The sequence below is a fragment of the Durio zibethinus genome, chromosome 9 (genome assembly GCF_047325235.1).
Source record: "Durio zibethinus cultivar Kanyao isolate XHJ-2024 chromosome 9, ASM4732523v1, whole genome shotgun sequence".
Taxonomy (NCBI): Eukaryota; Viridiplantae; Streptophyta; class Magnoliopsida; order Malvales; family Malvaceae; genus Durio; species Durio zibethinus.
The window spans coordinates 23,312,297-23,340,104 of NC_143170.1; the positions used below are offsets into that span (position 1 = coordinate 23,312,297).

General features: G+C 34.2%; 1 protein-coding gene and 1 non-coding gene across 17 annotated transcripts in view; one reads left to right on the forward strand and one right to left on the reverse strand.

The window, feature by feature from the left end:
* Positions 1-21,435, forward strand: part of ATM (Serine/Threonine-kinase ATM-like protein) — a 69,034-nt gene extending 47,599 nt beyond the window's left edge. For 13 of the 16 annotated variants that reach the window (XM_089765900.1, XM_089765905.1, XM_022911400.2 and 10 more), the window contains 28 exons: positions 277-343; positions 433-507; positions 1,086-1,208; positions 5,859-6,023; positions 6,096-6,194; positions 7,446-7,597; positions 7,714-7,915; positions 7,988-8,035; positions 8,156-8,239; positions 8,541-8,624; positions 8,740-8,820; positions 8,929-9,015; positions 9,090-9,152; positions 9,433-9,573; positions 9,670-9,726; positions 9,832-9,891; positions 10,854-10,948; positions 11,053-11,161; positions 11,656-11,745; positions 17,169-17,248; positions 17,345-17,423; positions 17,676-17,722; positions 17,801-17,900; positions 18,531-18,662; positions 18,763-18,897; positions 18,969-19,034; positions 19,941-20,084; positions 20,638-21,435. In XM_089765900.1, the coding sequence (XP_089622026.1) occupies positions 277-343; positions 433-507; positions 1,086-1,208; positions 5,859-6,023; positions 6,096-6,194; positions 7,446-7,597; positions 7,714-7,915; positions 7,988-8,035; positions 8,156-8,239; positions 8,541-8,624; positions 8,740-8,820; positions 8,929-9,015; positions 9,090-9,152; positions 9,433-9,573; positions 9,670-9,726; positions 9,832-9,891; positions 10,854-10,948; positions 11,053-11,161; positions 11,656-11,745; positions 17,169-17,248; positions 17,345-17,423; positions 17,676-17,722; positions 17,801-17,900; positions 18,531-18,662; positions 18,763-18,897; positions 18,969-19,034; positions 19,941-20,084; positions 20,638-20,715 (2,743 nt within the window). In that variant the 3' untranslated portion in view covers positions 20,716-21,435. Of the gene's footprint in view, positions 1-276; positions 344-377; positions 508-1,085; positions 1,209-5,858; positions 6,024-6,095; positions 6,195-7,445; positions 7,598-7,713; positions 7,916-7,987; positions 8,036-8,155; positions 8,240-8,540; positions 8,625-8,739; positions 8,821-8,928; positions 9,016-9,089; positions 9,153-9,432; positions 9,574-9,669; positions 9,727-9,831; positions 9,892-10,853; positions 10,949-11,052; positions 11,162-11,655; positions 11,746-17,168; positions 17,249-17,344; positions 17,424-17,675; positions 17,723-17,800; positions 17,901-18,530; positions 18,663-18,762; positions 18,898-18,968; positions 19,035-19,940; positions 20,085-20,637 lie in introns of all 16 variants that reach the window. The other 3 variants (XM_089765910.1, XM_089765903.1, XM_089765904.1) reach the window with 2 other exon arrangements.
* A 4,251-nt stretch (positions 21,436-25,686) lies between these two features.
* On the reverse strand, positions 25,687-25,793 carry LOC149516882 (small nucleolar RNA R71). Its single transcript, XR_016345412.1, has one exon. It is a non-coding gene; the product is annotated as a small nucleolar RNA R71 (small nucleolar RNA).
* Positions 25,794-27,808: the final 2,015 nt, after the last annotated feature.

Sequence of the window (27,808 nt, forward strand, 5' to 3'; positions counted from 1 at the left end):
CTGTCAATGTTTTGTTCTCTTGCACTTTTAACATCCAAGTTTATTGAGGTTTAAATGTTTTCCAAGTGTAGGCTTTCCCCTATGTGCTTTGTTTTCAACTAATGACAATCGAAGTGTCTAGATTTTAAAACTGAACTGCTACATCAAGTAGATTTTTTATGCTATACTATAAAACTGTTAAACCTAATTGTTTCTGCCCATAGTGTTGAGCTTACCTATATTGTTATGCATTTGTTTCTTATATAATGTTTTTGTTTCCACTTGGTGGAATGTTAGTTGTCTGAGAGCATTGCAGGAGGGAGATTCTGATGAATTTCAGAGAAAGTTGAAGCATTCAAAAGAGGTTATGCTAGTTTCACATATGTTTTGATTTTCAGGGTGCTTCACATTGATGATCTATTGACAGTCATTTGTTGGTTTTTACAATCTAAGGAGCTTGTTTGGTCTGTTTCTCATGCAAGTGAGGAAAGCACGGAGTTTATCTACTCAACAATAATAAAGTTTCAGGTACCTCAATATTGTTACACTATTGATATGGAAATTTTCACAAGCGATAGTTTCTACTCGTTGCCCAAAAGGCAGTCTAATATTTTCCGTATACTAGATTTGGGCTTTGTAGCAATATTACTGTACCCTGATAGTATCGTCAGTTCAATAGATTTTTTTTTTTTTTGATCAAATGGCCTGACTATTGTTGCCTGTCCCTCCTCAAACTCTTCCCCATCCAGTATGAAGAAAAAACATCTCTCATAGGTCAATTATGGTAGCATGTGAAAAGCTAAAACATCTACTAAGTTTGAATTGCTTTGTGCACAATCCTGTGTTTCTATGTGAGTTATTTAGAATTTTACTAGCAGAAATATACTTTTATCTGTCAGTTCTATTCCTTTTTTGGCCAATATAAAGTTCAGTTAAATCATGTGCAGAACTCTTTGTAAAGCTTTGACATGCTTTAGAAACTGAAATCCTGAATCAGTGCTGGGCATATGTGGTCCCCATTTGTTGACTTAAACGAGGGGAAAAAATAAATCTTGCAGTTCATCTTTATTTTTTATCCCTTTAACGTGACCAATCCTTTCTTACAGATCCTGTATCATCTTGGTATAGCATGGGAAATACGCTGGCCAACATCTTCATATGAAAGAATAAAACTCCAGAAACATAAGAAGAAAATGTTTTCAGATCCTATAATCCCTACAATGGATCAGGTATTGCTTCTGCTACCTTATATACCATAGCTGTGGCAATCAACTTATGAGTTATGAATGGCAACTGTCTGCTCTCCTTTCATTATAAAATTCAACTTTTATGATTAAAAATGATTTGGTCCACAAGTGTTTGTTATTTACTGTATAGTCTTGTTTTTACCCATATGTATCTTGGTTGCACTACTTTTCTTCTATAGATGAGGGCTGGAAGGAAAGAAGAAAATGAACACTGTTACAGTAGTTTTTGTAGGAAACTTAAAGAACAATTGTCCTTATTTCTTCTTATTCAATCTACAATGAAGGAGTACATCTAAATTATTCTATTTTAAAATAGAAACAAATCCCTAAAAACTTGACAATCAGAATAGTTGACGAAATCAGAAGAGTAAATGAGAAATATGTCCAAAATAAATTAGGAAATCAAGCTGCACTAATGTAGGAGAATCAGATTTGCACTATGAATGTTAATCATACTCAGCTTGGTTTTCAATCCATCAAAAGTGCTTCTAGGAAGAGCTTTAGTCAGAATATCTGCAATTTGTGAACTTGTAGGGATATAGGCCAGTTTCACCGACCCATTTTCTATCTTTTCCTTTATGAAATGTCAGTCCAGCTCTATGTGCTTCGTCCTATCATGATAAACAAGATTTTTGGCAATACTTATAGTAGCCTTATTGTCACAAAACAGTGTCATAGATGTCACAGTCTAAACTTTAATTCTCCAAGTAACCTCATCAGCCAAATTCATTCACAAATACCATGGGACATTGCTCTAAACTTAGCCTCAGCACTGCTCCTAGCTACAACAGCTTGCTTTTTACTTCTCCAAGTGACCAAATTGCCCCAAACATAAGTGCAATATCCAGTAGTGGACCTTCTATCTGTTATTGATCCAGCCCAGTTAGCATCAGTGTACACCTCGACTGCATTGTCCATTGACTTCTTAAAATATAGACCTTCACCAGGACTCTTCTTTAAGTACTGTAGGATGTGATGAACAGCTGAGATTCTCTTTGGTTGGATTATTCATGTATCTACTCACCATCCCTGCTACAAACCCGATATTAGGTTGTGTGTCGGAGAGGTAACTAAGCTTCCCAACTAGTCTTTGGTATCGCGCTTTTTCTGTAAGAGAGCCTCGATTTTCACTTCCAATTTTATTAGTTGACTCTATGGGTGTATTGGCAAGTTTGCATCCAATCATGCTGGTCTCTTTGAGTAGATCAAGTACATACTTACGCTTAGACACTGATATTCCATTCTTAGAAGGAGCCATCTCCATCCCAAGGAAATATTTAAGGAACCCCAAGTCCTTTATTTCAAACTCCTTTGCAAAGAGTTTCTTCAAATCATCTATTCCTTCCTTGTGGCCTCCGGTGTTTATGATTTCATTCACATAAACAATAAGAATAACTCTTTTTCCTTCGTTAGTGAACTTAACAAACATAGTATGGTTAGATTGACATTGAAGGAATCCATACCTCTTCATTGCCTTGGTCAACCGTTCAAACCAAGCCCGAAGAGACTGTTTGAGTCCATACAAAGATTTCCTGGGTTTGCACACTTTGCCCATGTTGTCTTGCCTTTCGAAACCAGGGGGAATTTCCACGTAGACATCCTTCTCCAAGCCACCATTTAAGAATGCATTTCTGATGTCAAGTTGGTGGAGAGGCCAATCCAAGTTGGCTGCTAGTGACAATAGAACTCTAATTGAATTGAATTTGGCTATTGGAGCAAATGTCTCCTCATAGTCTACCCCATAGGATTGAGTGAACCCCTTTGCAACAAGTCTAGCTTTGAATCTGTTTATACTTCCATCTACATTGTGCTTTATTGTGAAGATCCACTTACATCCAACCGGGTTTTTCCCTTTGGGCAAATTTGAAATTTCCTATGTCCCATTTTTCTCTAATGCCTTGATTTCTTCAAGAGCTGCTGCCTCCTCATAGTCTACCCCATAGGATTGAGTGAACCCCTTTGCAACAAGTCTAGCTTTGAATCTGTTTATACTTCCATCTACATTGTGCTTTATTGTGAAGATCCACTTACATCCAACCGGGTTTTTCCCTTTGGGCAAATTTGAAATTTCCTATGTCCCATTTTTCTCTAATGCCTTGATTTCTTCAAGAGCTGCTGCCTTCCAATTTGGTTCATTGAGGGCTTATGGAATATTTTTTGGAATTTGCACATTGTCAAGGTTAGTAGTAAAGGCTTGAAAGTTTGGATTTAACTGCAGATAGGGTACCGGGTGCATAGTCTAACACCTTTTCTTAATGCAATAGGAATGTCAAGGTCACCAGTTGGCTCACAAGTTTCAGTTTCAGATTCAATATGGACATTACCTGTGTTAGTTTCAGGTTCTTGGAGACTTAGATCAGGTTGATTTTTATTGTTGGGCTGTGTACAGTTGTCCACTTTTTCCTATAGTTTTTGGTTCCTTGATTAGACTATCCATTCTTTTGTTTTTTCTTGCATAACCTTAAGGTATGAAGAGTCAAGAGTTGTCTGAAAAGGTTGGGTTTTGGAATCTGCATGGCTAATAGGTTGGGTAGGTTGAGAATCTAGTTTTGAAGGGGCTGGTTGGGAATCTGGTTTTGAAGGGGTTGATTGGGAAATTGGCAAGTCAACAACTAAGAATTGATGTTCCTGAGTAGTATTCTCCCCCTGAATATCATTTTTGTCGTAGCATGGAAGATTCTCAAAGAAGGTGACATCCATGGAGCTATAGAATTTTTTTGTGATGGGTGAGTAACACCTATAGCCCTTTTGGTTTGTGGAATAACCAAGGAAGATGCATTTTAAGGCTTTGGGATCAAGCTTGCTGCGGTTTTGTTGGCTAATATGAACAAAGGCAATGCAGCCAAAGAGTTTGATGGGAATGGAAGAGATCAACTGAGTTTGTGGGTAGGAAGCAAGGAGAGTTTGACAAGGTGTTTTAAAACCAAGAACTCGAGAAGGCATTCAATTAACCAAATAAGTTGTAGTGAGGACAGCTTCTCCCTAAAAATATTTAGGCACATTGGAAGTCAATAAGAGGGATTTGGTCACTTCTATCAAATGTTTGTTTTTGTGTTCAGTAACCGCATTTTGCTGTGGAGTGTCAATGCAAGAGCTTTGATGCATTATGCCATGCTTGGTGAGGTAAGGGCCAAGAATAGAGTTGAAGTATTTCCTTCCATTGCCAGTTTTTAGGACTTGGATTTTGGCTTGGAATTGGGTTTGTACTATGCTGATGAAGTTTTGAAAGATTTGGATAACCTCTGATTTTTCTTTCATAAAGAATACCCAAGTGAGTCGAGTATGATCATCGATGAATGTAACAAACCACCTAGAACCTTTGATATTGTTAACTCTTGATGGTCTCTAAATGTCACTGTGAATCATTGAAAAAGGCTGAGATGATTTATAGGAAAGGCTAGGGTATATATTGAGTGTGGTTGGAAAGTTGACAAATTTCACACTGAAAATGTTTAGAGATGTTATTGAATAATGAGGGAAATAGCCTTTTTAGGTAGGAAATATTTGGATGTCCTAATCTATAATGCCATAACATGATAAGGTCATCCTTACTAGTAATAGAGGCTAAGGTTGTACAAGAGTTTTATGATCTCTCAAGTGCATCATCTTGAAGAAAGTAGAGCCCTGCACGCATCCTAGCACTGCCAATAATCCTCCTCGAGCCCAATTCCTGAAATTCACACAAGTCAGGAAAAAAATTTAGTGACACAACATCTATCCTTTGTAAGCTTACTGATAGAAAATAGGTTATAGCTTAAATTAGGGACATGGAGGAGAGAGTCGAGTGTTATGTCTTTTGAAACTACAATAGAACCTGTTCCTGCCACCTTTGAGAGAGAGCCATCAGCAAATTTAATAGCAGAACTATCATAGCAGGGTCTATATGTGTTGAATAAGGATGCATCTTCAGTCATGTGATCTGATGCTTCTGAATCAACAATCCAAGACTGTGTATTTCCTCGTTGAACACTTAAGGCGTTTAGGAAATTACCTTTTTGTGCTAGTAAACTAGTTCCAAAGGTTGTAGACTTGTTTGGAAGTTTGTGTTGGAGTATCACCTCTTTGTGACTTGTTTTGAAAGCGTTTATGAAATCAAGCTGCACTAATGTATGAGAATTAGATTTCTACAGTTTTGGTTGTATCATTGGGCTTTGAAGGAATGTGGGTTGTTTGCATGTAATATAATTTCATACATTGCAAGATTAATGCATCATCTATCAATGAGATGTTGTGATATGATAATAACCCAATAGCCTAGAAATGAAGGCAACAAGAACTTATTGGTGTGAATAGTTTTTAGTGATTTAAATTTGTTGGTCTCATAAGATTATGTGCCTTAGAAGTTCTATTTTGACAAAGTTGTTGGGATTGACCTTATGTGTCTTATATACCTTAGTGCATGGTGGCTTGTGATGTTTGGAAGAAACTTTAAAAACATTTTATGATAATATACTTTCATGGTTCATCACATGATGCTGTAAAAGATGTTGCATGACTCCTTGCTAGAAGAAGATTGTAGCCAATCTTGCAATTTATTCTATTAATAGAGCACTTCTACCTTTTTTGGGGTCAAAATTGAAGGGAAATTTTGTTTCCAACTTTGTCTTACACGTTTTTTATTTTTCGATGTAGTTGTTGTGGCTGAATAAGGACTGGAGCTCCATGTTGACAAAATCACAGTTACATATGAGTTTATTAGAGCCATTTATTGCATTTAGGCGAGTTCTACTTCAAATCTTGAATTGTGACAACTGTACAATGCAACATCTTTTGCAGTCTGCTTCCACTCTTCGTAAGGTATGGTAACCATTTGGAGTACTAGGCAACCATGCTGTGTTCTGTTTGTCTGATTGGTTCAATGTGGTATAGGGCTCTCGATTTTCTCAAGCTGCTGCAGCTTTGCATGAATTTAAGTTTCTTTGTGTGGGAACTGGAGAACAGGGTTCAACTCCATATTGGCTTGGAAGGGTAATTTTTTCCTATTTCTTTCTGTATTGCTTTACAGTACAATTTGATGAAAGATATTTATATCACCATGGTGTTGTAGTTCATGTTGCATTTGGTTCTCCATAAATACACGATCTTATTGGTTTTTGGTAAGAGTTTTTGCCTTTTTTTTTTTTTTTTTTTGCTGTGGCTTAGGTTAAATTTGTAATCTAATGGTATTATTATCTATTTATAGGTAGGCTAGATTGTAAACAACAGTGGCTTTGCTACCTAAAAGTATTTTGTTTAGCGTTTAGGTTTACCACATGTTATTATCTAACTTTCTATTAAATCAGAAGCAAGCTATGAAAGTCTTTTAACCGGTCTTATCTTTTGGTTATCAATAAAAATAGGCAAAAGGGTAAAAAATGTCCTTGAATAAAAATTTAATAATCATTTAAGTCTTTGACATTTTATTGCAATCATTCAAGTCCTAAAATTTCTACTTTGAGTCAATTGATCCCTTAAATATTTATTTTCACCCAATTGAATCCTTAAACATCTATTTTCACTCCAATTGAGGTTTTGACTAAATGGAAATTGATGTGATGGTTAACTAATTTTTGTCTAATAAGAGCTCAATTGATGAAAATAGATGTTTGAGGGCTTAATTGATTGCAATAAAACAATAAAGGCTTGGATGATTACTGAATTTTTGTTTGAGGGCTTTTTTTACCCTTTAGCCATAAAATTAATGTTTTGGGTTTTCAAAATTGGTTCAGTTGTTTATTCAGCATCCAGTAGAGGTTTTCCCTCTGTTTCTTTAATATACTTAGGATGCATGATACCTCCGTTTAGATTTTGCATCTTTGCTGCTAATGATGTTATCCCTTCCTTTATGACCTTTTTTGTCATGTGAAAGCTATGGACTGCAACTGCTTGCCTTATCTCACATTGTTCTCTTTTACCTGTGTACCTTAATGCTATTAACTTAAAAGCTACTTGCTTATTAACCTCCGGCCTTTATCCCCCAAAGTAGAATAAAAGAAAACAGAAAGAGGGTAAAAGGAAAAAAAAAAAACATTACTTTTCATTCTGGAGTAAATCATTCAATGCTACCTTCCTTTTTCACTTCACTAGGTGAGTGATTGAGTTGGTTTCTGTAGAATTCTCTGTTATAAATGGTCTTAATGTTATATTTTGGATGATAGCATGCCTCCATATCGGGTGACCATAGATGTGTTTAAATAAAATGTGGAACCAGGCTTTGCTGAAATATTTGTGTGACTGCAGCTTGAGGAAGCAAAGCTGTTGCGTGCTCAAGGTCAGCATGAAATGGCTATCGGCCTTGGAAAATATATCTTGCAAACTTATCAGTTGAATGAAGAAGCATCAGATGTATATCGATTGGTCGGGAAGTGGCTGGCAGAAACTAGATCTAGCAGGTATGACTGTCCCTTCTGACCAATTGCTCTTTCCTTTTTTTCTTTTTTCCTTTCCATTTTATCTATAGTAAATGCTGATTATTTTTCTTCATTTAATGTTTGCCATGAAAATATAGCTCAAGAACTATTTTCGAGAAGTATCTAAAACCTGCAGTGTCACTTGCTGAGGGTCACAAGACTGCTGACAAGAAGACTGCAGAAAGACAAAGTCAGACTCATTTCCACCTTGCACATTATGCAGATGCACTGTTTAGAAGTTACGAGGACAGACTTAATTCCAATGAATGGCAAGCAGCAATGCATTTAAGAAAACATAAGGTAGCAATTGAACACATGCATTTATACAAAGAGAGCTTCTCTCTGAATTTTGTGTAACTTTTGACTTTGTAGAAATTAGAACTAGAAGCCCTTTTTCGGCGGCTAAAAGGTTCAACAGAGGTACGTTACAATGTTGTTTCCATTCAAGGCAACTGTATGGAATGTTATGTAATTGGTTGTTATGATGTTTAAAAATTCAATGCTTTCATTTTGCTTGTCCTGGATGATGGTATATTTTAGGGGGACAAAATTGACTACTCGGTGAAAATACAAGAGTTGAAAAAGCAGCTTGCAATGGATGAGGAAGAAGCACAAAAATTGCAGGTACTGATTTACTCTTTTCATTTTTAGGAAGCATGTTCTATCTAAGAATGAATTTCTGCATGTGCTCTGCGGAAAAAGGCATTTGTTGAGCCGACAGATATTGCTACTTATAAGTTATCTGATGTAGCTTGCTTAGAGAGAGACAAAAGGATAAAATATTTGGCTTTGCTCTATAATCATGGAATATCTGGTGTACTTTTTTATTTGGTACTGCACAGGTGTAATTTGTCTTTTGACTGACATAAAGCTCTCTAATCCAGTATAGATAATAATATTTTATATCCTTCTCTTGACCTTCCAGGATGACAGGGACAATTTTCTCAGCCTAGCTTTGGAGGGATATAAATGTTGCTTGGTCATAGGTGACAAATATGACGTAAGAGTGGTATGTGCTTCTATCTAAGTATTTTGTGCATAAAATAAAACAAAAATTTCTGATTCGTGTCCTTGAGAAAATATAGAGCCAACTTACCATAATTAATATTAATTCCGATTTTCAGGTGTTTCGACTTGTATCATTGTGGTTCAGTCTTTCATCTAGCCAAGATGTCGTCAATAACTTGCTTAAAACAATTGATGAGGCAGGGAGTTCACGGCCAATATTGATGTAGATGTAGTTGATATGTAGCCCATTATATTCTCAATACAATTTTTATCTTATTTGAGCTATTATACTTGTGACTTTGCAGGTTCAGACTTATAAATTTGTTCCACTGGTTTACCAAATTGCTTCAAGGATGGGAAGCCTAAATGGAATTGTGCCTAATAATTTTCAGGTTTTACATTTCTTGGAGTGTTCAATTTTTTATGAAGTCGAATTTAATTCCTAATCTGAATTATCCGTTTGCAGTTTGCCTTGGTGTCTCTTGTGAAGAAAATGGCCATTGATCATCCGTACCATACAATCTTCCAGGTAAGTTTAACAACCTTGCTGCCATTTTTTGGGAAAATAAAGTTCCATTGCACAAGACATCATTTGAGTAACTTAAAAAAAAAATAGAAAGGAAGAAGCTTATAAGAATTTAAACTGGTGGTTGAAGCAGAAAGAGACGGCTTACCTAACCTTTGAGTCCTAGCAGGACATGCAGAGAAACTTTTATGTAACATTTTAGTGCCTATGTATTTTTATAGCTAAATATATTTTACACATTTTTGTTTAAAATATTTTATTTTTCTTTCCATTTTGATGCTAGCTTCTAGCTCTTGCAAATGGTGATCGTATCAAGGACAAACAGCGTAGCAGGAACTCTTTTGTTGTGGATGTGGATAAAAAGCTTGCAGCAGAAAACCTCTTAGGGGAATTATCAGCATATCATGGGCCTGTTATCAGACAGGTGATTAGATTGTTGTTTTATTTTATTTTTGGTTCTTCTCAATGGTTGTTATTGTGTTAGTTTATACTTGTCATCATTATTTTCAATATTTGTCAGATGAAACAAATGGTGGAGATCTATATCAAGCTTGCAGAACTTGAGACCAAGAGAGAGGTTTTATCAGATACTCCAAATATGTAGTGTTTGTGTCATTTCTATTCTTTAGAGCAAGCTGTAGTTCAATTTCACTCCAATAATTAATTAAAATTCTCTCGATAGGACACCAGTAGAAAGGTACCACTGCCGAGAGAAATTCGCAGTGTACGACAGCTGGAACTTGTAAGTGCTTATTTCTGGTTCATTACTTTTGAATTGTTGGATTTTATACAAAGAGGTCTGTATGTTATCAGTTATGCTCTTTCTGTGCTAAAAATATTGCTATCTATATCTGTTTCAGGTTAGTTTTTTTTCATTAATCACAAAGTCACAAAATTAAGGCAGAATATGTTTAGACAGCAATTAATAGATCTATTCTCCTTATATGGGCTCAAATACTTGTTTATGTATATTTAATGAGTTAGAATCATGCCCTAACTTCACCATGCAAGTCTGAACATACAGCCATTAATTAGGCAATGGAAGGACACATGTTTAGGTACTTTAAATTTGCTGTAGTTTCTAGATGCTTGTTTATTAATGATCTTGGTTTTAGGCACTTTTGTTGGCCGACTACCATTTCACTGACTAGTTAGTCATCTGTAGGTTTTTAACTATTTTTTGAAAACTAATACGTATAAAGTGTCCCTCCCACTCCATGTTTGACTGACTCCAGTTTTGGGCTTACTAAAAGGATATTGCAGATGTTGTAGCAAAAGACAGCGTGACATGACTATTAAGTAACTGCTTAGAGACAAATATGAAATTGGAAAGAATCAAGATTATGTTTGTTATAGTTTGCAATACTTCATTGAAAAGTGGAATATGAATTTGAAAGCACATTTTTTATGAGGAGTAATTAGAAAATATTTTAATTGCTCTTTTGGTCTTCTTTAACTCACACTTGGTTCATGTTGTTGTAATTGGAGCAGTGTCATCCTAAAAAGTCTCATATTCTGCTTCTTGTGACAGTTTTATCTGAATGATTTTTTTTACTTTGTTGAATCTGTGTAGGTTGAATGATATATTTCTTGAGCTGTTACCTTGTTTTTGCTTCTTGCTATGATCAGTAGTTGTTTAGTGCAACTTTCACTCTTTGAATCCTGCCACTGAGATGCTGAACCTTGATTTTTCTATTTTGATAGGTACCTGTATTGACAGCCAGCTTTCCAGTTGACCATAGCTGTCAATACCGTGAAGGCTCTTTTCCATTCTTCAGAGGATTGGCAGACTCGGTTATGTGCGTTTGGCAATATTACCTGTTTGAGATTAGATCACTATTTATATTTTTCACTATTATAACAATAGATGCTAACACTTAATTGGTACTTATGAAATAAGCAGGGTAATGAATGGTGTAAATGTTCCAAAAGTGGTTGAATGCCTGGGTTCTGATGGTCGCAAATACAAGCAGCTAGCAAAATCTGGGAATGATGACCTAAGACAAGATGCTGTAGGAATTTTCTCTATGCTTCTGTTTTAGTATCTTCTTGGTGACTCAGTTAAATCTCTAAATAGTGCTCAGACTTAGAATCTATATACTTTGGAAAGTATAACAATCTATTAGCATGCAGCAAATATGCATACCCTGACATCTACCTCCCACTGCTTTTAGCATTGTGTATAAAAATGTTTTCGCTAATGTTTTTCTCCAAGTGAATATAGATAATATATATATATATATATATATCTTTTTTGGCAACAAAACATAGGTCAATTTATTTAGGGCATACTTCCAATTTCAGATTAGAGTTGATGCTCATAGCTTTGATAAATATCATGTAAAAGTTTATTTAAACTAGCCTTAAGTCTGATATGAATAACATGCTGTGATATCTTCCCTTTTCCCTTCTAAGATTGTTGTAATAGTGTACTTTTTCTCGAGTAGTGGTAGCCCATTTGTGCATCACTTAAATTGAATGTAAACCTCGTGAATACTTTTTTCAGGTTATGGAACAATTTTTTGGACTAGTCAATACTTTCCTACAGAATCATCGTGATACATGGAAAAGGAGATTAGTCATACGTACATACAAGGTACTTTCTCATTTCTTTTATAACAAGGATGAAACATTATATCATACTTGTTTAGCTGAAGGTCATTTTCTATGTGGAATCAAAGAATTGACTTCATTTATGTTGTTTTGAAAGTTTGGTTTAAATTAAATGATGGTTAGCTCATAGATTTACTTTTCTTTTTGTGTAGTTTTCAAACTTTAGAACCGTTTAAGGGTTTCTTTTTTTCGGGATAGACTACAAGAATTTCATTTGGTCGTGAAGAAATTCATGAGAATCTTATTTATGAATTCTTAAGAAACTTTCTAGAGTACAAGAGGATATATATAGCTAAAACATCACATGATATCCTAGAGATAATAACCAATCACCTAAAAATCTTCTAACAAAAATAGAAACTACCAAGTAGGAATTTGGTCAATGAACCAAATCCTTTTTATTTAGGAAACAACCAAAATACTAAGTGAATGATAGCTAATCAAATCTGGTTGGGTGGTAGATATCAATCATGCCCAACTGGGACTTCAAATTCTCGAATTGCCACAATGAAGAGCCTTGGTGAGAATGCCGGTTGTCTGATGTTCTGTTGGAGTGTATACTAGTTTGACTGTGCCTTCTTCAATCTCCTCTTTGATGAAGTGCCGATCAATCTCTACATGTTTCATTCGATCATGATGAACAGGGTTCTTGTCAATGTTAATAGCTGCTCACAAAATAGTTTCATTGAATTTCTAGTTGACTTCATCAATTCCTGTAGTATTCTCTCAAGCCAAATTCATTCACAAATCTTGTGAGACAGCCCTAAATTCAGTTTCAACACTACATGGAGCTACCCTTGCTTGTTTCTTGCTCCTTCAGGTGAGCAAGTTGTCCGACACATATGTACAATACCTTGTAGTTAACCCTTGGTCTGGATTTTTTTTCAAGTATGGAAGGCTTTGGTATACTGCCTCCATATGTCTCTTTCTAGGATTGTTCATAAATCTACTTACCATACTTCAGAGAAGCCAATGTTAGGTCTAGTGTGCGCCAAATAAATTAATTTTCCCTCGAGTCTTTGGTATCTGTTTTGGTTTGCAAGAGGACTTCCATCTCCGGTTCCCATCTTGACATTTGGGTCCATCAGAGTATCCATTGTTTACACCTGAGTATCCCTTTCTCTTTGAAAAGATCAAGTACATAATTTCGTTGTGAAACAAAAATACCATTTCTTGATCGAGCTACTTCCATGCCAAGAAAATGTCGAAGTTGTTCCAAGTCCTTTATTTCAAACTCTTTAGCTAGAAGAGTCTTCAATCCAACTATTTCCTTTTCATAATCTTCTGTGAGGACAATATCGTCATCATAAACAATCATAATAGCAATCTTGCTATTTGGTGAATGCTTGACAAACATAGTGTGGTTGGATTGTTATTGTAAGAACCCATTCTTTTTAACAACATTAGTCAAATGATCAAATCAAGAGCGAGGAGATTGTTTGAGGCCATATAAGGATTTTTGAAGCTTACACACCTCGTCGATATTGTCTTGCTTGTCAAACCCTGGAGGAATCTTCATGTAGACCTCTTCCATGAGATCACCATTCAAAAATGCATTTTTGATATCGAGTTGAAGAGGCTAATCTAGGTTTGCAGCAAGTGATCGTAGTAACACATGGACAGAATTTAGTTTTGCTACAAGAGCAAACATCTCCTCATAATCACTCCCGTAAGATTGAGTGAACCCCTTAGCCACAAGATGAGCTTTGAATTTGTTCACACTTCCGTCTCTATTGTGTTTGATAGTAAAAATTCACTTACATCCCACCGGGCTTTTTCCTCAAGAAAGATTAGTAATTTTCCATGTGCCATTCTTTTCTAGTGCTTGCATTTTTCCATTACTGCAGCCTTCCACTTTGGTTGTTCGAGTGTTCTTTTGATGGTATTCGGTGTATAAACATTAGTTAATGATGTAACCAGTGCTCGATAAGTAGGAAACAACCCTTCATAGGAAATGAAGTTACTAATAGGGTGCTGAGTACATGATCTAACACCTTTTCTTATAGCAATGGGCTAATCAACATCACTAGGAAAATCATTGGAGATATAGGTTCAGTAATTGTGTTACCTGTATGAATTTCAAAAGTCCTCGAATTTGGTTCAAAATCTTGGTTCTGTGTTGGAGATGTATAGGTACCCATCTCCTTTTGAGATTTCGGTCTCCTTGAGTATACAATCATTTCCTTAGCTTTTGTCTTTTGCACGGTTTCAGGAGATTTTGGAGACTCAAGATGACTAGTTGACTTGGAAGAAGAAGAATAATTTTTTGAAATGGGAATTTGAATTGGCGGACGAGTAGAGGAAGGATCAGATGATGGCTCAATCTCCCAAAGTTGATATTCCCTAGAACTCTCCCCCTGAATATTGGCTTTAGGATAGAATGGTTGATTCTCAAAGAAGGTGACATCCATAGAGTGTAAAACTTTTTGGTAGTTGGTGAATAACATCAGTAGCCTTTTCGGTTAGGTGAGTAGCCAAGAAATATACACTTGAGTGATCTAGGGTCTACTTGACTGCGTTGTTGTTGGTGTATATGAACAAAGGTAGTACATCCAAACACCTTGATTGGTATGGAGGAAATGATTTGGACATGATGGTAGGTTTTGAGAAGTGTTTGATAGGAGGTTTGGAATTGTAGTACTCGAGAAGGCATCCTATTGATAAGAAAGGCTATTGTTAGGATTGCCTTTCCCCATAAATGTTTCGGGACATTAAAGGCTAGTATAATAGATCTTGCAACTTCGATCAAGTGTTTGTTCTTCCGCTTGTTAACTCCATTTTGTTGAGTTTTAGTACATGAGCTCTAATGAATAATTCTTTGATTTAAATCCAAGAATTGAGTGATAGTATTCTTGCCCGTTATCTGTTTTGAGCAACTAAATTTTTGCTTGAAATTGAGTGCACCATCTTATGGAAATTTTGAAATATTGAACTAACCTCTGACTTGTCTTTCATGAGGAATAGTCATGTAACTCTAGTGTTATCATCAATTAAGGTAACAAACCATCTACAAACTGTAATATTGTTAGCCCTCGATGGTCCCCAAACATCACTATGGATCATAGAAAAATGATGAGTTGATTTGTATGGTTGACTTGGATATGAATTGCGAGTGTGTTTGGAAAATTGACAAATTTCACATTGATAAGACTTGGAACCTTTATTGAATAAATCAGGGAACAATTTTTTGAGGTACAAGAAATTTGGATGTCCTAAACGATAGTGCCATAACATGATTGTATTTTCTTTACTTTTACTAGAATAGCACACATCCTAGTATTGCCAATCTTCTTCTCTGAATCCAAACCTTGAAATTCACATATGTTGGAAAGAATTTTAGTAGGACAATTAAGATATCTCGTAATTTTACTAATAGATAGAAGGTTGCAATCTAAATTAAGGACATGTAGAACATAGTTAAATGTTATGTCCTTTGAAATAATGACTAAACCTACCCCGGTTACCCGAGAGAGTTACCGATCTGCTATTTGAGCTGAGGTTTTCAGAACATAGGCTGTATTCATGGAACACTGATGCATCACCAATCATGTGGTCTGATGCACTTGAATCAACAATCCAAGATCTTGTTTTTCCACTTTGCACAAGTAGAACATTGAGAGAGTTACCTTTTTGTGCAACAAACGCTGTGCTTACAATTGACCCAGTGTTCTGAAGAGATTGCTAAACAATTTTTTGAAGGACTTCTAACTGCTCTTTACTGAATGGGCTTGATTTTGGGGGTGTTGGAGTTGTCTCGGTGGTGGCAAAATTTCATGACTCTCGATTTCGAGTAGAACGTGGTTTGTAGTTAGCAAGTTTCCCATGGATTTGCCAACAATTTTCCTCTGTGTCCTACCTTTTGACAGTGGTCACACCAAGGTCTGTTACCTTTCTTCTGTGGATTTTCACGAAGGACCTATTTTCTGCTGATTTTCACCACCTTGGTAGGATTTTGGTCCTTGTGTAGCAAGGGTTGAATTTTCTCTCTTGTGGATTGCATGATGTCCCTAGCATCACCTTCCTTCTACTCTCTTCACAGCGGACCTAAGAGAAAACTTCTCGAATGCTGGGTAATGGCTTGATGCTAAGAAATCTTCCACGAACATCATCAAGGCTCTTGTTTAGACCAAGTAGAAACTTATAAACTTGGTCCTTCTCTACTATTTTCCTGTATTGCTAGCTATTGTCAGGGCACTTCAATGTTATTTCTTCAAAGATATCTAATTGCTATTAATAATGAGTTAAGGAATTAAAATATTTTGTGATAAAGGAGTCTCGTTGCCCGCAGATCATGTAGAGTGCTTTTGATCTTGAATATTGCAGACGCATTGTCTACGTTGGAGTAGGCTTCTTTCGTAGCATCCCAAATCTCTTTGGCAGTTTTGTAGTACATGAAATTCTCACCAATCTCGTTGGTCATAGAATTGATCAACCACCACATTATCATGCTATTTTCCAACTTCCAGGTTCGGTACTTCGGGTCATTCTCGCTGGGTGAAATAGCCATTCTCATGAGATAATTTTCCGTACCTTTTCCATAAACAAACAACATCATTGATTGAGACCACTGGATGAATTTTGTCCATTGAGTTTGCGACCGGTGATAGGCAAAATAGGGGGCTTAGACACACCTGTGCTACTTGCCATGGTGTAGATAGAGATATAGAAAGAAAAAAATATATTGGTTTTGATGATTCAAGATGATTGCTCTGATACCATGAAAAAATCTTATTTATGAATTCTTAAAAAACTTTCTAGAGTACAAGAAGATATATATAGCTAAAGCATCAAATCTGGCAAATCCCATGATATCTTAGAGATAATAACAAATCATTTAAAAATTCTCTAACTAAAATGGAAAGTACCAAGTAGGAATTTGGTCAATGAACCAAATCCCTTTTATTAGGAAACAACCAAAATACTAAATGAATGACAACTAATCAAATCTGGTTAGGAATCGGTTTTCCACATGTTGTATCATGTATATCTGAGTTCTCTTGATTTTACTTATATATTTTTTCCTTTTCTCCTTCATTAGAGGCATCTGATCAGGGTTGTAAGATACATATATTAATGACCACATAATGTGTTTTTTAGTGTTTTTGCCATTTAAATTTGTAAGGGATGCCAGGATTTCTTGTGTGTGTTGTACAATTTCACCATTTCTGAAAGTTCTTTCAATTAGTTGCAGTGTAGTTCATACAATTTTTCTTCTTGAAAAACTTGAACTATAATAAGGTTTTGTTTAAATTTTGGCTTTATGGTGATTTCACGGAATAAGTCTTGTGAGGGTGAAAAACAATAGCAGTGCTGGCTGGTTCTGTTTCTAATAACATACATTTGTGCATTTTAATTAAATATACTTATCCTTTCAAAGTTATAAATGCTTTGTTATTGATGAATTAGGTTGTTCCTTTCACTCCAAGTGCTGGTGTTATTGAATGGGTTGATGGGACTCTTCCTCTAGGAGAATATCTTACAGGAAGGTTAGTTAACTTACTACAGTTACAGTCTTATAGCATTACCAGTTGATTGTGAGATATTATATTGAATTTTAATGACTCGATATCATCAATTTTCAGCAATAGGAATGGAGGTGCACATGGTCGCTATGGAATCGGAGACTGGTCATTTCTAAAATGCCGAGAACACATGTCAAATGCAAGTTGCCTTTTCGTTATGTTATTGCATAACAAAGAGTAGTTTAATATCTGTCAGCTGTAAATTTAAATATTAACTTAGAATACGTGCCTAACCCTTCTTCCTCTACTCTATCTCTTTTGGAATTATCAATGGTTTATTTCCGTTAGCTGTAAATATTCTAATTATCTGGAGAAAACCTGTAACCCTTCTCCATTGAGGTAGGTGGATGAAAAAGAAAATCTACCTGATATTATTTTTATCTGTTGATAGGAAAAAGACAAGCGCAAAGCCTTCCAGGAAGTTTGTGAGAAGTTCAGGTTTACATTTCAAAATTTAAGATAACTGTTTAATTGTTAATGTTTTTCAAATCCTAATTTAGTTGAGACCTTATGCAGACCTGTCATGCATTACTTTTTTCTGGAAAGATTTCTGCAACCAGCTGACTGGTTTGAGAAGAGACTATCCTACACACGAAGTGTAGCAGCTACTTCAATGGTAGGCGTACTCTGCTCTGCATTATTGTTCAAGTCCTATTAATGTTAAAGCTAAGAATTGTCTCCCCATATTATGCCATCCAACCATTCATTTTTTTTTAACCTTCTAGGACTTCATCCAGTTAATCCTAACTTATATAGATGGGAAGACAAAGAATTAACTAAAACTTAATTTCCATATCTTTTGCACTGATAGACATACTCTTTTTAGAACATTAGGCTGCCAAAAATGGGTAGTTATTCTGTTTCCAACAGTCAAAGTTGTGTTCTCTCCATATTCCACTTCAATATATACCATAACATAAATATTTAATGCTGATGTTCTAACTAAGCCACTTTTAAGAAGAGTCATAATCTATAACAGCCTAGGCAATGTAGTTCTATCTGTGCAACTTTGAGTCAAAGGGAAAATGGAAAACATTCATCCATTTGGAGAATTCTTTGACTGTATTATTTTCATTAATAATAATTCAGATTAAATCTCAATTTCATTACCTCTTTGCCAAACAATGTAGCCTCAATGAAGTTGGCTCTTGACATGAGTATTTTAATTGATCAAGCCACATGCGATAGCACTGAAGACATGAGTCTATCACCATATGTGATGGTACTGAAGACATCTTTGTTTCAGGTGGGTTATATTGTTGGACTTGGGGATAGACATACTATGAATATTTTAATTGATCAAGCCACAGCAGAAGTTGTTCACATTGATCTTGGTGTTGCTTTTGAACAAGGCTTAATGCTCAAGACACCTGAGAGGGTATGTTTCTTTGAGAATTTAACAATCTTTTTTCTCCCATCACTTATTTCAATTATTGTTATTATTTCTCACCATCCATTCCTTTAACGAATTGTGACAGGTTCCATTCAGGCTGACAAGAGACATCATCGATGGCATGGGTGTTGCTGGAGTGGAAGGTATTTTCAGAAAATGTTGTGAGGAAACTCTCTCTGTAATGCGGACAAATAAAGAAGCTCTACTGACTATTATTGAGGTATGGCTTAATTGGGTAAGTTAAATTTCTCTCTTTAATTTATCTTTGCTAATGATAAGAATTCTTTGCAGGTTTTTATCCATGATCCTCTTTATAAGTGGGCTTTATCACCCCTGAAGGCTTTGCAGCGTCAGAAGGTATTTCCTCAAATAATATTTCTTGCCCACTAATGCAATTTGATTACAGCATTTCTTTGGTTAAGAGAAATGAAGAGTGAGATAATGGGCATTGACAATCATAACTGTTTTAAGCTGTACAATTTATCAACTTGAACTCTACAGGATTGAACTGCCGAAGGCTCTACCATCTATAATAAACAAATAATAGAATCCCATACCTCCATCTTGTATTTAATGGGTGGTGGTTAATAATTCTGCATGCAACTCAGCTAAGCACCTGTTTCCCTCTACCACTTGAGGTAATACCTAAGGGCCACACTATGTAAATATCTAAGTTAAGATCCTTTCTGTTATGGACTAGTTAGTTCGTGGCTGATTCATAGAATATTCCAGCTATGGCAAAGTCAAATTTTTGGGGAACTTTGGGCTTTAGCCTAAATGGTTCATCCACTTCCTAAGGGAGGTGGATTCCTGCAAGGCTGGGGTTTGATAGCCAGCACCTGCAATTCCCTTCCCATATTCCCTAGGCTTTGGTCTCCTTTTGTACCAAATAAGAAGTCAAATTTTGGGATTACATTAGTAAATCAAACCCCAGCACTTGCAATTCCCTTCCCATATTCCCTAGGCTTCGGTCTCCCTTTGTACCAAATAAGAAGTTGAATTTTGGGATTACATTAGTAAACTTGTACAAAGATATAATATCGAGAACTATAAAATTTTTTCCTCTTTATTATTCTATTCTATATATTATCTTTAATAATTTCTGTAATACTTGATGTGGAGTCATCACCTATATTCTCCTGTATAAGTGAACAAGCTCTTTTATCTAAATAGTAAATTGGCTGAACTGCTTTGACATCTGTGTTTCTCGAAATGTTACATATTTTCTCACGGATCTAGTCTCTTTCTCATGGCCATTGACAGGAAACAGATTATGATTTGGAATCAAGCTTAGAAGGCTTCCAAGATGAATATGAAGGTAATAAGGATGCTGCACGTGCTCTGATGCGTGTCAAACAAAAATTAGATGGGTACGAAGAAGGTGAAATGAGAAGTGTACATGGGCAGGTAATTTTCAACTACAACTGCCACATTAGTGGTCCTAAATTTCAAGAAAATATTGCTAGCTTGAAAATTTTGCTTTTTTTTTGTAATCCTCTTATCAATGGATGTGCTTCTGTCTTTGTTTGCCTCAACCAAACTCCATTTAATGACCTTTTTGTTATGCATAAAAAAACTGTACACCAGTTGAATCATCGCTTTATAATCGTTTGCATCTCATGGACTTAGTTTTTTCCTTTTCCAAGATTTTTTTCTACCTGACCCGTGATGGTTCTTTCTATTTGCTTATCCTATCTAAGTTAGCAACAGATAAACTACCTGCGGCTTTAATTAAACAGTTAGGGAATTTTTTGTTCTGAGTTTATATATTTAATATAATGTTATTAAAAAGAAGGCAAATAATCATAAGCCAGCCTCCTCATGTTGCATATATTGTTGGAGTTGCTGTTTGCCACAATTTATTTTCATTGGTTTGATGGAAATTCGGCCCTTACTTTAGTTGCAATATAGCGCTTTGGTATTGAAAAGCCTACTTAAATGTTCAATTTTTATGGTGTAGGTTCAACAACTAATTCAAGATGCCATCGATCCTGAGAGATTATGTCAGATGTTTCCAGGATGGGGAGCTTGGATGTGATCCATATTCTGTTTTCTTGGTAGCCCATTACACCCAATCATTTTTGTACAAGCGTCAACTTGAATTGAGGTTTCAGGGTTTGGGTGTGTGGTGTTTGTACTTTTGTACAGGATATCTTTTTTATGGAGGCATTTATTTTCCAAAATTCAAGCATGCCTTCTACAAAATTTGAACTCTTAATTGGCTGAAAATTGAACACTAAGGATCATCACGTACAAAGAGAAGGGAAATGAGTTGGCTGTTTGGGCAGTTTTCAAGTGTTGTACGTGAACACAACATTGCACTCCAAGAAATTAGGAATTAGTTGCTAATTTCGCATTTTTAAGCTCTCCCACTGGTCACTTAAAAGAACATTTGGATCAACATCAATGTTTCAAACAATTTGCTTGACTTGAGAGGAAATCCAAAGGAGTAATTTGCACATGTGCGGTTTCAGTGAGCTGGAAGTTCTTCAACTGCTTAGCTGCTGACTTGCACTTTTGAGCACTCCTATTGGTTCATTTGGACTACTTGATGCCAATAAATAGAGGATAGTTGCTGGAAATTAAGAAGTTTTCCTTAGTTTAGTTTTAGCTCCTTAGGTTCGGTTTAGAATTCTTAGGCAACTCCTCTCTGTAGAGTTGAGTTGTTTGGATGAATTTTCTTACATTTTCTATTTCATTTTCTGTCTTAAATGTTCATTTACAATTTCATTTAAATTTCCTACAATGTTCTTTACAATTTCTAGCAATGTCATTTTTTAACAGCTCAAAATTTCACCTTTAATTTCATGTTTGATTCAAATCTGTTTCTGAATTATATTTTTTTACATTTGAGCTACAGTTTCTTTAGCTTTTCTTCATGAAATTGATGATTTCAATAAAGTATGCAATTTTTGCAATTTGGGCTTGAGTTTTACATTTCATCTTGATCTCCAAAGAAAATAGAGTTTTTAATTTATTGAAAATCAAAGTACGGCTAGAGAAATGAATGTGCGGTTCAATAATTAAAATTTAGGGGTGTGATTAGGTGTTTTTGCTTCTCTTTTGAAGATTAACACCATTTGATGCTTGTAGAGGATGATTTGAACTTGTTCCTAGCTGGATTTTCATTGAGGTAGGCATTGCACGTGATCCCTTTAATTTTTCTTGTGATCTTGATAATTTTTGAAGTTGTGTGGCTGTTTGGATCCATTGCAGCTCTGTTTTCATTTCAAATTTACTTTCATGCTTTCTTTGGTTCTTAATGTTAATTGTTTTAGTTAATATCTTGCATTGATATTGAGTTCTTGAATTTGCATTACAATTCTTTACTTTTACTTTTGCCAGTCCCTTTATTTTGAATTCATGCATTTTTCTATAAAAATGCATGAAATTGAAATAGAATGGAAGTGAGCAATCAATCTAATGCATATAATCTAAATCTTATCCATGATTTCACAATAAGCAATTAAATTAATGAACTTGAACTAGATTAAACAATGGATCATAATGCACTAACATTACATTTACATTGCAATGCCTTAAACTACATGAATTTAAACAATAGAAAATCGAAGAATTAGAATCAACAAAGAAATACAGCTTGAAACTACTAGGATAATTCAACAAGGAACGATATTTACTCGTACTTTTTTATTTGAGCGGCTAGTATACTTGCGGATAACTAACATTAAGTTTTTGAAATTGTTGTTGAGGATTAACAGTATAGTTTAGTACTAATATCAATATAAAGCATACTCGGCAGTAATTTAGCTCACCTCTTTGTAGATAGTGTAAATAGCTTTTACTTTTCCTTAATTAAATTTTCGGTTTTCATTTACTTGGAGTTCTTGTGGTCGGTCTCTGCACAAAGTGAGTAGCCATGAGTTGATCCCTTTAGACCTTGAAACTGAGCTTACACTTAGAGGATTAAGAAAGGAAAATTTTGAAAGTCCTATTCAACTACACACCATGGCCGAACCATTAGTAAATGCGCTGTGCACGAGTGGATGGATTTTAGACAAGCATTAGGCATCAAATCTACAATCATCCGAATTTTAATAACTGGTTCGAGAACGCAATTGATTAGATCAAATTGTTAAAAATTAAAATAAAAAATTATCACTAATCTTTTTATTAAGCATGATTGGATGTCTAAAAAATTTTTCTTTTTAATAAAATTTTAAAATTAATTTAAAATTTATCACAAAAACAATTTCAATCTTTCAAATCCATAATGTATTCAAAAATTCGATTATACAGTTATTATATAATTATATATTATCTTTTAGTATTGATAAAAAATATCTTTATTTTAATATTTTAAAAAATTCATTTATAAAACACCTTTGTTTTGTCATCCTTTTAAGAACTGCTTTATTTAAGAATAAAATAAAAAAAATTTGATTTTGAAATATTTTTTTAATTCTCCATTATCTATGAGAAATTTAAAAAAATATTTCTTTACTTGGTTACTTTCTTAATAATCCTTAAAATCAAGGATAATATTCCTTCATATATAATAATTAAATAATTATTGAGAATCTTTGATATTTAAGTGGAGTTTCAAGAATTATTTTACTTAAGAATAAATTTTTTTTTTAAATCATCTTTACTACTTTATATCTATTTTTGGCAACAATATAAAATGCATGTAATGTAACATGAACAAATGAATGATACAAATATAAATTAAAATATATAAATCACCAATTTAATTCATCTTATAAATCTTTAATTTTATTTTTTTTTATTTTTTCATCATTCTTTTTAAAATAATTTAGTGATAAAATGAAAATCTTTTAATGTTGAAAATTTTACTTGAATTTTTCAATAGGTAAAATTTAAGAAAATTAACCTTCCACTTATGAAATTCTCATAATTAGTTTTTAGTAAAACTAAAAATGATATTTTTTAATAAAAATAATGATTTGAATTCCTTTCAATTTCTTAGGAATTCAAAATTCATTTTTAAAAAATATTATTTTATTTTTTTAAAAGAATTTTTTTGAAAATTGTTATTTTATTATTTCATATTTATTATTTGTGCATAAAATGTGTATATGACAATATCAATATAAATTAAATGATGCATGTAATTTTTTTATAAATAAATTTTTATTTGGGATGAAAATGATATTTTTAGTATTAAAATTATTATTATTATTTTTTAAACTCCTCATATATAAATGAAATTTTAAAAAAATTGATCTTTTATTTGATAAATTCATATAGTAATTTTAAAAAGTATTTTTTATAAAAAATAATTATTTAAATTCGCTCCCATATTTAGATAAGATTTCTAATATTATTTTTCACTTAAGAATACCAGCCTATTTTATTTTCATTTTTTTAAAAATCTCTCACTTTAGAACAATAGAATAATTACAATTCATTTTCGTTTGAAATTTATCCCTTAAATTATTTTTTTATTCATTTATTGATTTTAACAGCCTCAATCATCCATAAATATTTATTTTGAAAAGTATTTAAAATATGAGAAAAATGAATACACGTAATAACAGAACAAAGTTAAAGAAAGACCAAAAAAATATACCAAATAAGATTTTTGGGATTGAACCCAAGGTGGACCAAAGCAAGAAAAAGACCCAGATCTGACAGACTCCTAACCGAGGCTGGACCTGGGCAGGTCGTGTCTGATGGGTGGGTTCTACGTCGGGTGGATTCCTGGGTAGCAGGTCGCCGGACAATTCCTCCCTCAATTTTTACCTCTTCTTGAACGCTCCGTTTTAGCCTCTCTTTAACCCATCCCTGTCCTTCTTCTTCTTCTTCTTTCTCCGTGGTTCAGCCGCTCACCCCATCCGCCCTTCAGCCGAATCCTCAGCCTTCCCCAACCGCCAGTCGCCGAATGCCGCTCCTTCCCACCGTCGTCGATCGTTAGCTTACTGATCCCTCTTCCTGTTCCTCAATTCCTCCATTCCTCCTCCTAAAACAGCTTCAAACAAAATCAAACACTGGCAGCCACCAAGCCCAGGCGCCGACTCTCGACGCCATCCCTAACCTTTCTTTTCATTTTCTCTTTCAAACCGGCAGCCTCCCCTCAAACGTATTTAAACCCAAAAACATCCCTATGCTGGAAACTAATTTATTTTGATTGATTTTTTTAATTATTTTTTCTTTTGGTACTGTTTATTGTGCTGTTGATTCTGTTGTGGTGTATTTTTTTGGGTATTACTTTGTGATCTCTGGAGCAAAAAAGAAACGATTTTTGGGAGTTTTAGTTGGTGGTTTCGGTCTAGACTGGTGCTTTTGGTTTTTTTCGGTTCTAAAAAACATGGGATCTGTTTGTGTTGAAAATGGGGACTTCAATGGTAGTGGCGGTATGACGCCTGATGATTTTAGGGTGTGTTGTTGGAAGAATTTGGGCTGGAAGGCAAAACATGAGGCGAAAGTGGGAAGCCATGCCAGAAATATGGAGGTACTTTTTGGGAGGAAGAAAGCCTGTCATGCAGTCAACTTTTTTAATTAAATAATTAAATTTTAACTAACTAATTTAACTTGGGCTTTACTTTCATCGGGCTTTTAAGCTCAAATGACTTAAATTTATATTAATTTAAAATTAAATTAAATTAGATTTTAATCGTGTAAAATAAATAAAAACTTCAAGTCTTACGAGATATAAATGAAATATATCTAATTAAAATGTCATAATACGCCAAATTTAGATTTGTTCATATGAAGAATAAAAATTGATCCAAATCAAATTATTTTCGATAAAATTAAGTATTTATATAAAATATAAAAACTTCAATTCAATTTGATGATTTGTTAATAAAAACCCTAATGCTCACCTAAGTAATTTTCTTGAAATTTGTGACACCTTTAGTCAAATTGGTTTCTCGATGATACCATTCACCTTAGGTTATTTCTTTCTTCACTTAAGGATAGAGCTAAGAGCTGGTTAACATCTATGCAAACAGGTCCTATTTTTACTTGGATGATTTAGCATAAAAACTTTTGGCCAAATTATTTTTTTTTTACCAAAATAGCCAAATTTAAGAATGAAAAAGGTAACTTTTTATAATTTGATTTTGAGACCTTGTATGAGGCTTAGGAGAGGTATAAGGAGTTGTTGAAACGGTGTCCACACCATGGACTACATAAATGGCTTGAAGTTCAAATTTTATATAATGGATTTAATGGACAAACTAGGACTATAATAGATACTACTGCAAGTGGGGTTTTAATGAGCAAATAAGTAGATGATGCTTATGATTTAATTGAAGATATTGTAGCTAACACTTAAAAATGGTCAACTAAAAGGTAAAATTCAAGGAAAGCTTTAGGGGTGTTTGAATTAGATACTCTTAATACCATAAACACTCATATAGCAAACTTGACCAAGATGATAGAATCTCTGAGATTTATTTTTGTGCCTCGTCCAAATTCATCCATACAAAGACAATCATTTGTTGTGATGTATGTAGGGGTAGTCATTTTAATCATAAATGCCTGATTAGGACCAAGCCTATTCATTACATTGATCAACCTAATAGGCAACGATTCAATCCCTATCCTAACTCATGTAATCCAAGATGGAAAAATCACCCTAACCTTTCATGGGGTAATACTTAAAGCCAACCATTCTATACAAAGTCAATCAGCTTACTAGGTTTCTTACAAACTCCATTACCATAATACAAACAACTTTAAGTATCTCAGTTTCGACCTTCAATACCTTAGTACCAGAAACCTTAATTTTAACCTTAAATGCCTCAATACCAACCACGACACCCACCAAAAGAAAAGAAAATTTCATTGGAAAATATTTACAAAATCAAGCTAATTTATCCAGAATAAGACAACATCTATGAAGAACCTCATAATGCAACATAGGCAATTAGCTAGCTCACTTACTAACTACCCACAAAAGACCTTTCTTAGTAACATTGAAATAATTTCTAAGAAGGAGAGTAAAAAGCATTGCAAGGTTATCACCCTTAGGAGTGGTAGGGAGATAGTTAAGGATTTGAATAAGGTTACACCTATAGTTGCACCCAAATTGCTTAAGATGTAAAAGGAAGAAAAAGACAATGGCAAGGTGGATAGTGGTGATGACTTGTCTCAAAAGGATCATACTTAGATAACTAGTTCCTCTAGGTATGTTCCTAAAAAATTTATAACTATATAGGCCTCCCATTCCATTTCCATAAAAGTTGTTTCTAAGAAGTTAGAACCATAAAGGCTAGCATTTTAACAAATACTTTAGCAGCATATGACAGAAAATCATTTTTTTTTAAATTTGGAAGTTTTAAAAAACTTTATATCAACATTCCTTTTTCTGAAGCTTTAGAGCCAATGCTTAGCTATGCCAAGAAGAAAAAAAGATTAATGGATTATGAGAATCTTACACTTACTTAGAGGTGTAGTGTGATCATTCAAAAGAAATTACTGTCAAAGCTCAAGGATTTGGGAAGTTTTACCATTTTCTACACTATTGGGAATTTGTACTTTGCTAAGGCATTATGTAATCTAGGTGTAGGTACTAATGTGATGCCTTTATCAATCTTTAGAAAACTTGGCATAGGTGAGGTAAAAACATATTATAGCTAGACTTTAGCTTTCTAATGAGTCTATTAAGCATTCAAAAAGAATTGTTGATGATGTGATTGTCAAGATGGACAAGGTTTACCTTTTAGCATATTTTATGATTTTAGATATACGAGATGATATAGATAGTTTAATAATTTTAGGTAGACCATTGGGTCGACCATTTCTAGCCATAGTGGCTATTTTGGTTGATGTGAAAGAAGAGAGAACTTACAAAGAAAGTCTTTGATGAAAAAGTGAAATTAAGTATTAATAAGACTTTTAAGCCACCATAAAACAATGTTGACTATTTCATGATGAAAGAAAAGATTGGTAAGGTGATAGATAAAGACAAGGATAGTGAAGAATTTTTAAGAGATATGTCATATAATGATCAAGAATTAGATAGGGTTGAAATTGATGAGTTCTTAAAAGGTAGTGTAGAAAAAGATCAATAAGGAGTCTTGAAAGAAAAAGAAAACACTGAATAACTTTTAAAAGGCATTTCTGACAAAATAGGGATGAAATATTAGATAAAGAACAAATAATTGAGGAATTTGTACAAGAACTCTTAAAGGAAGGCA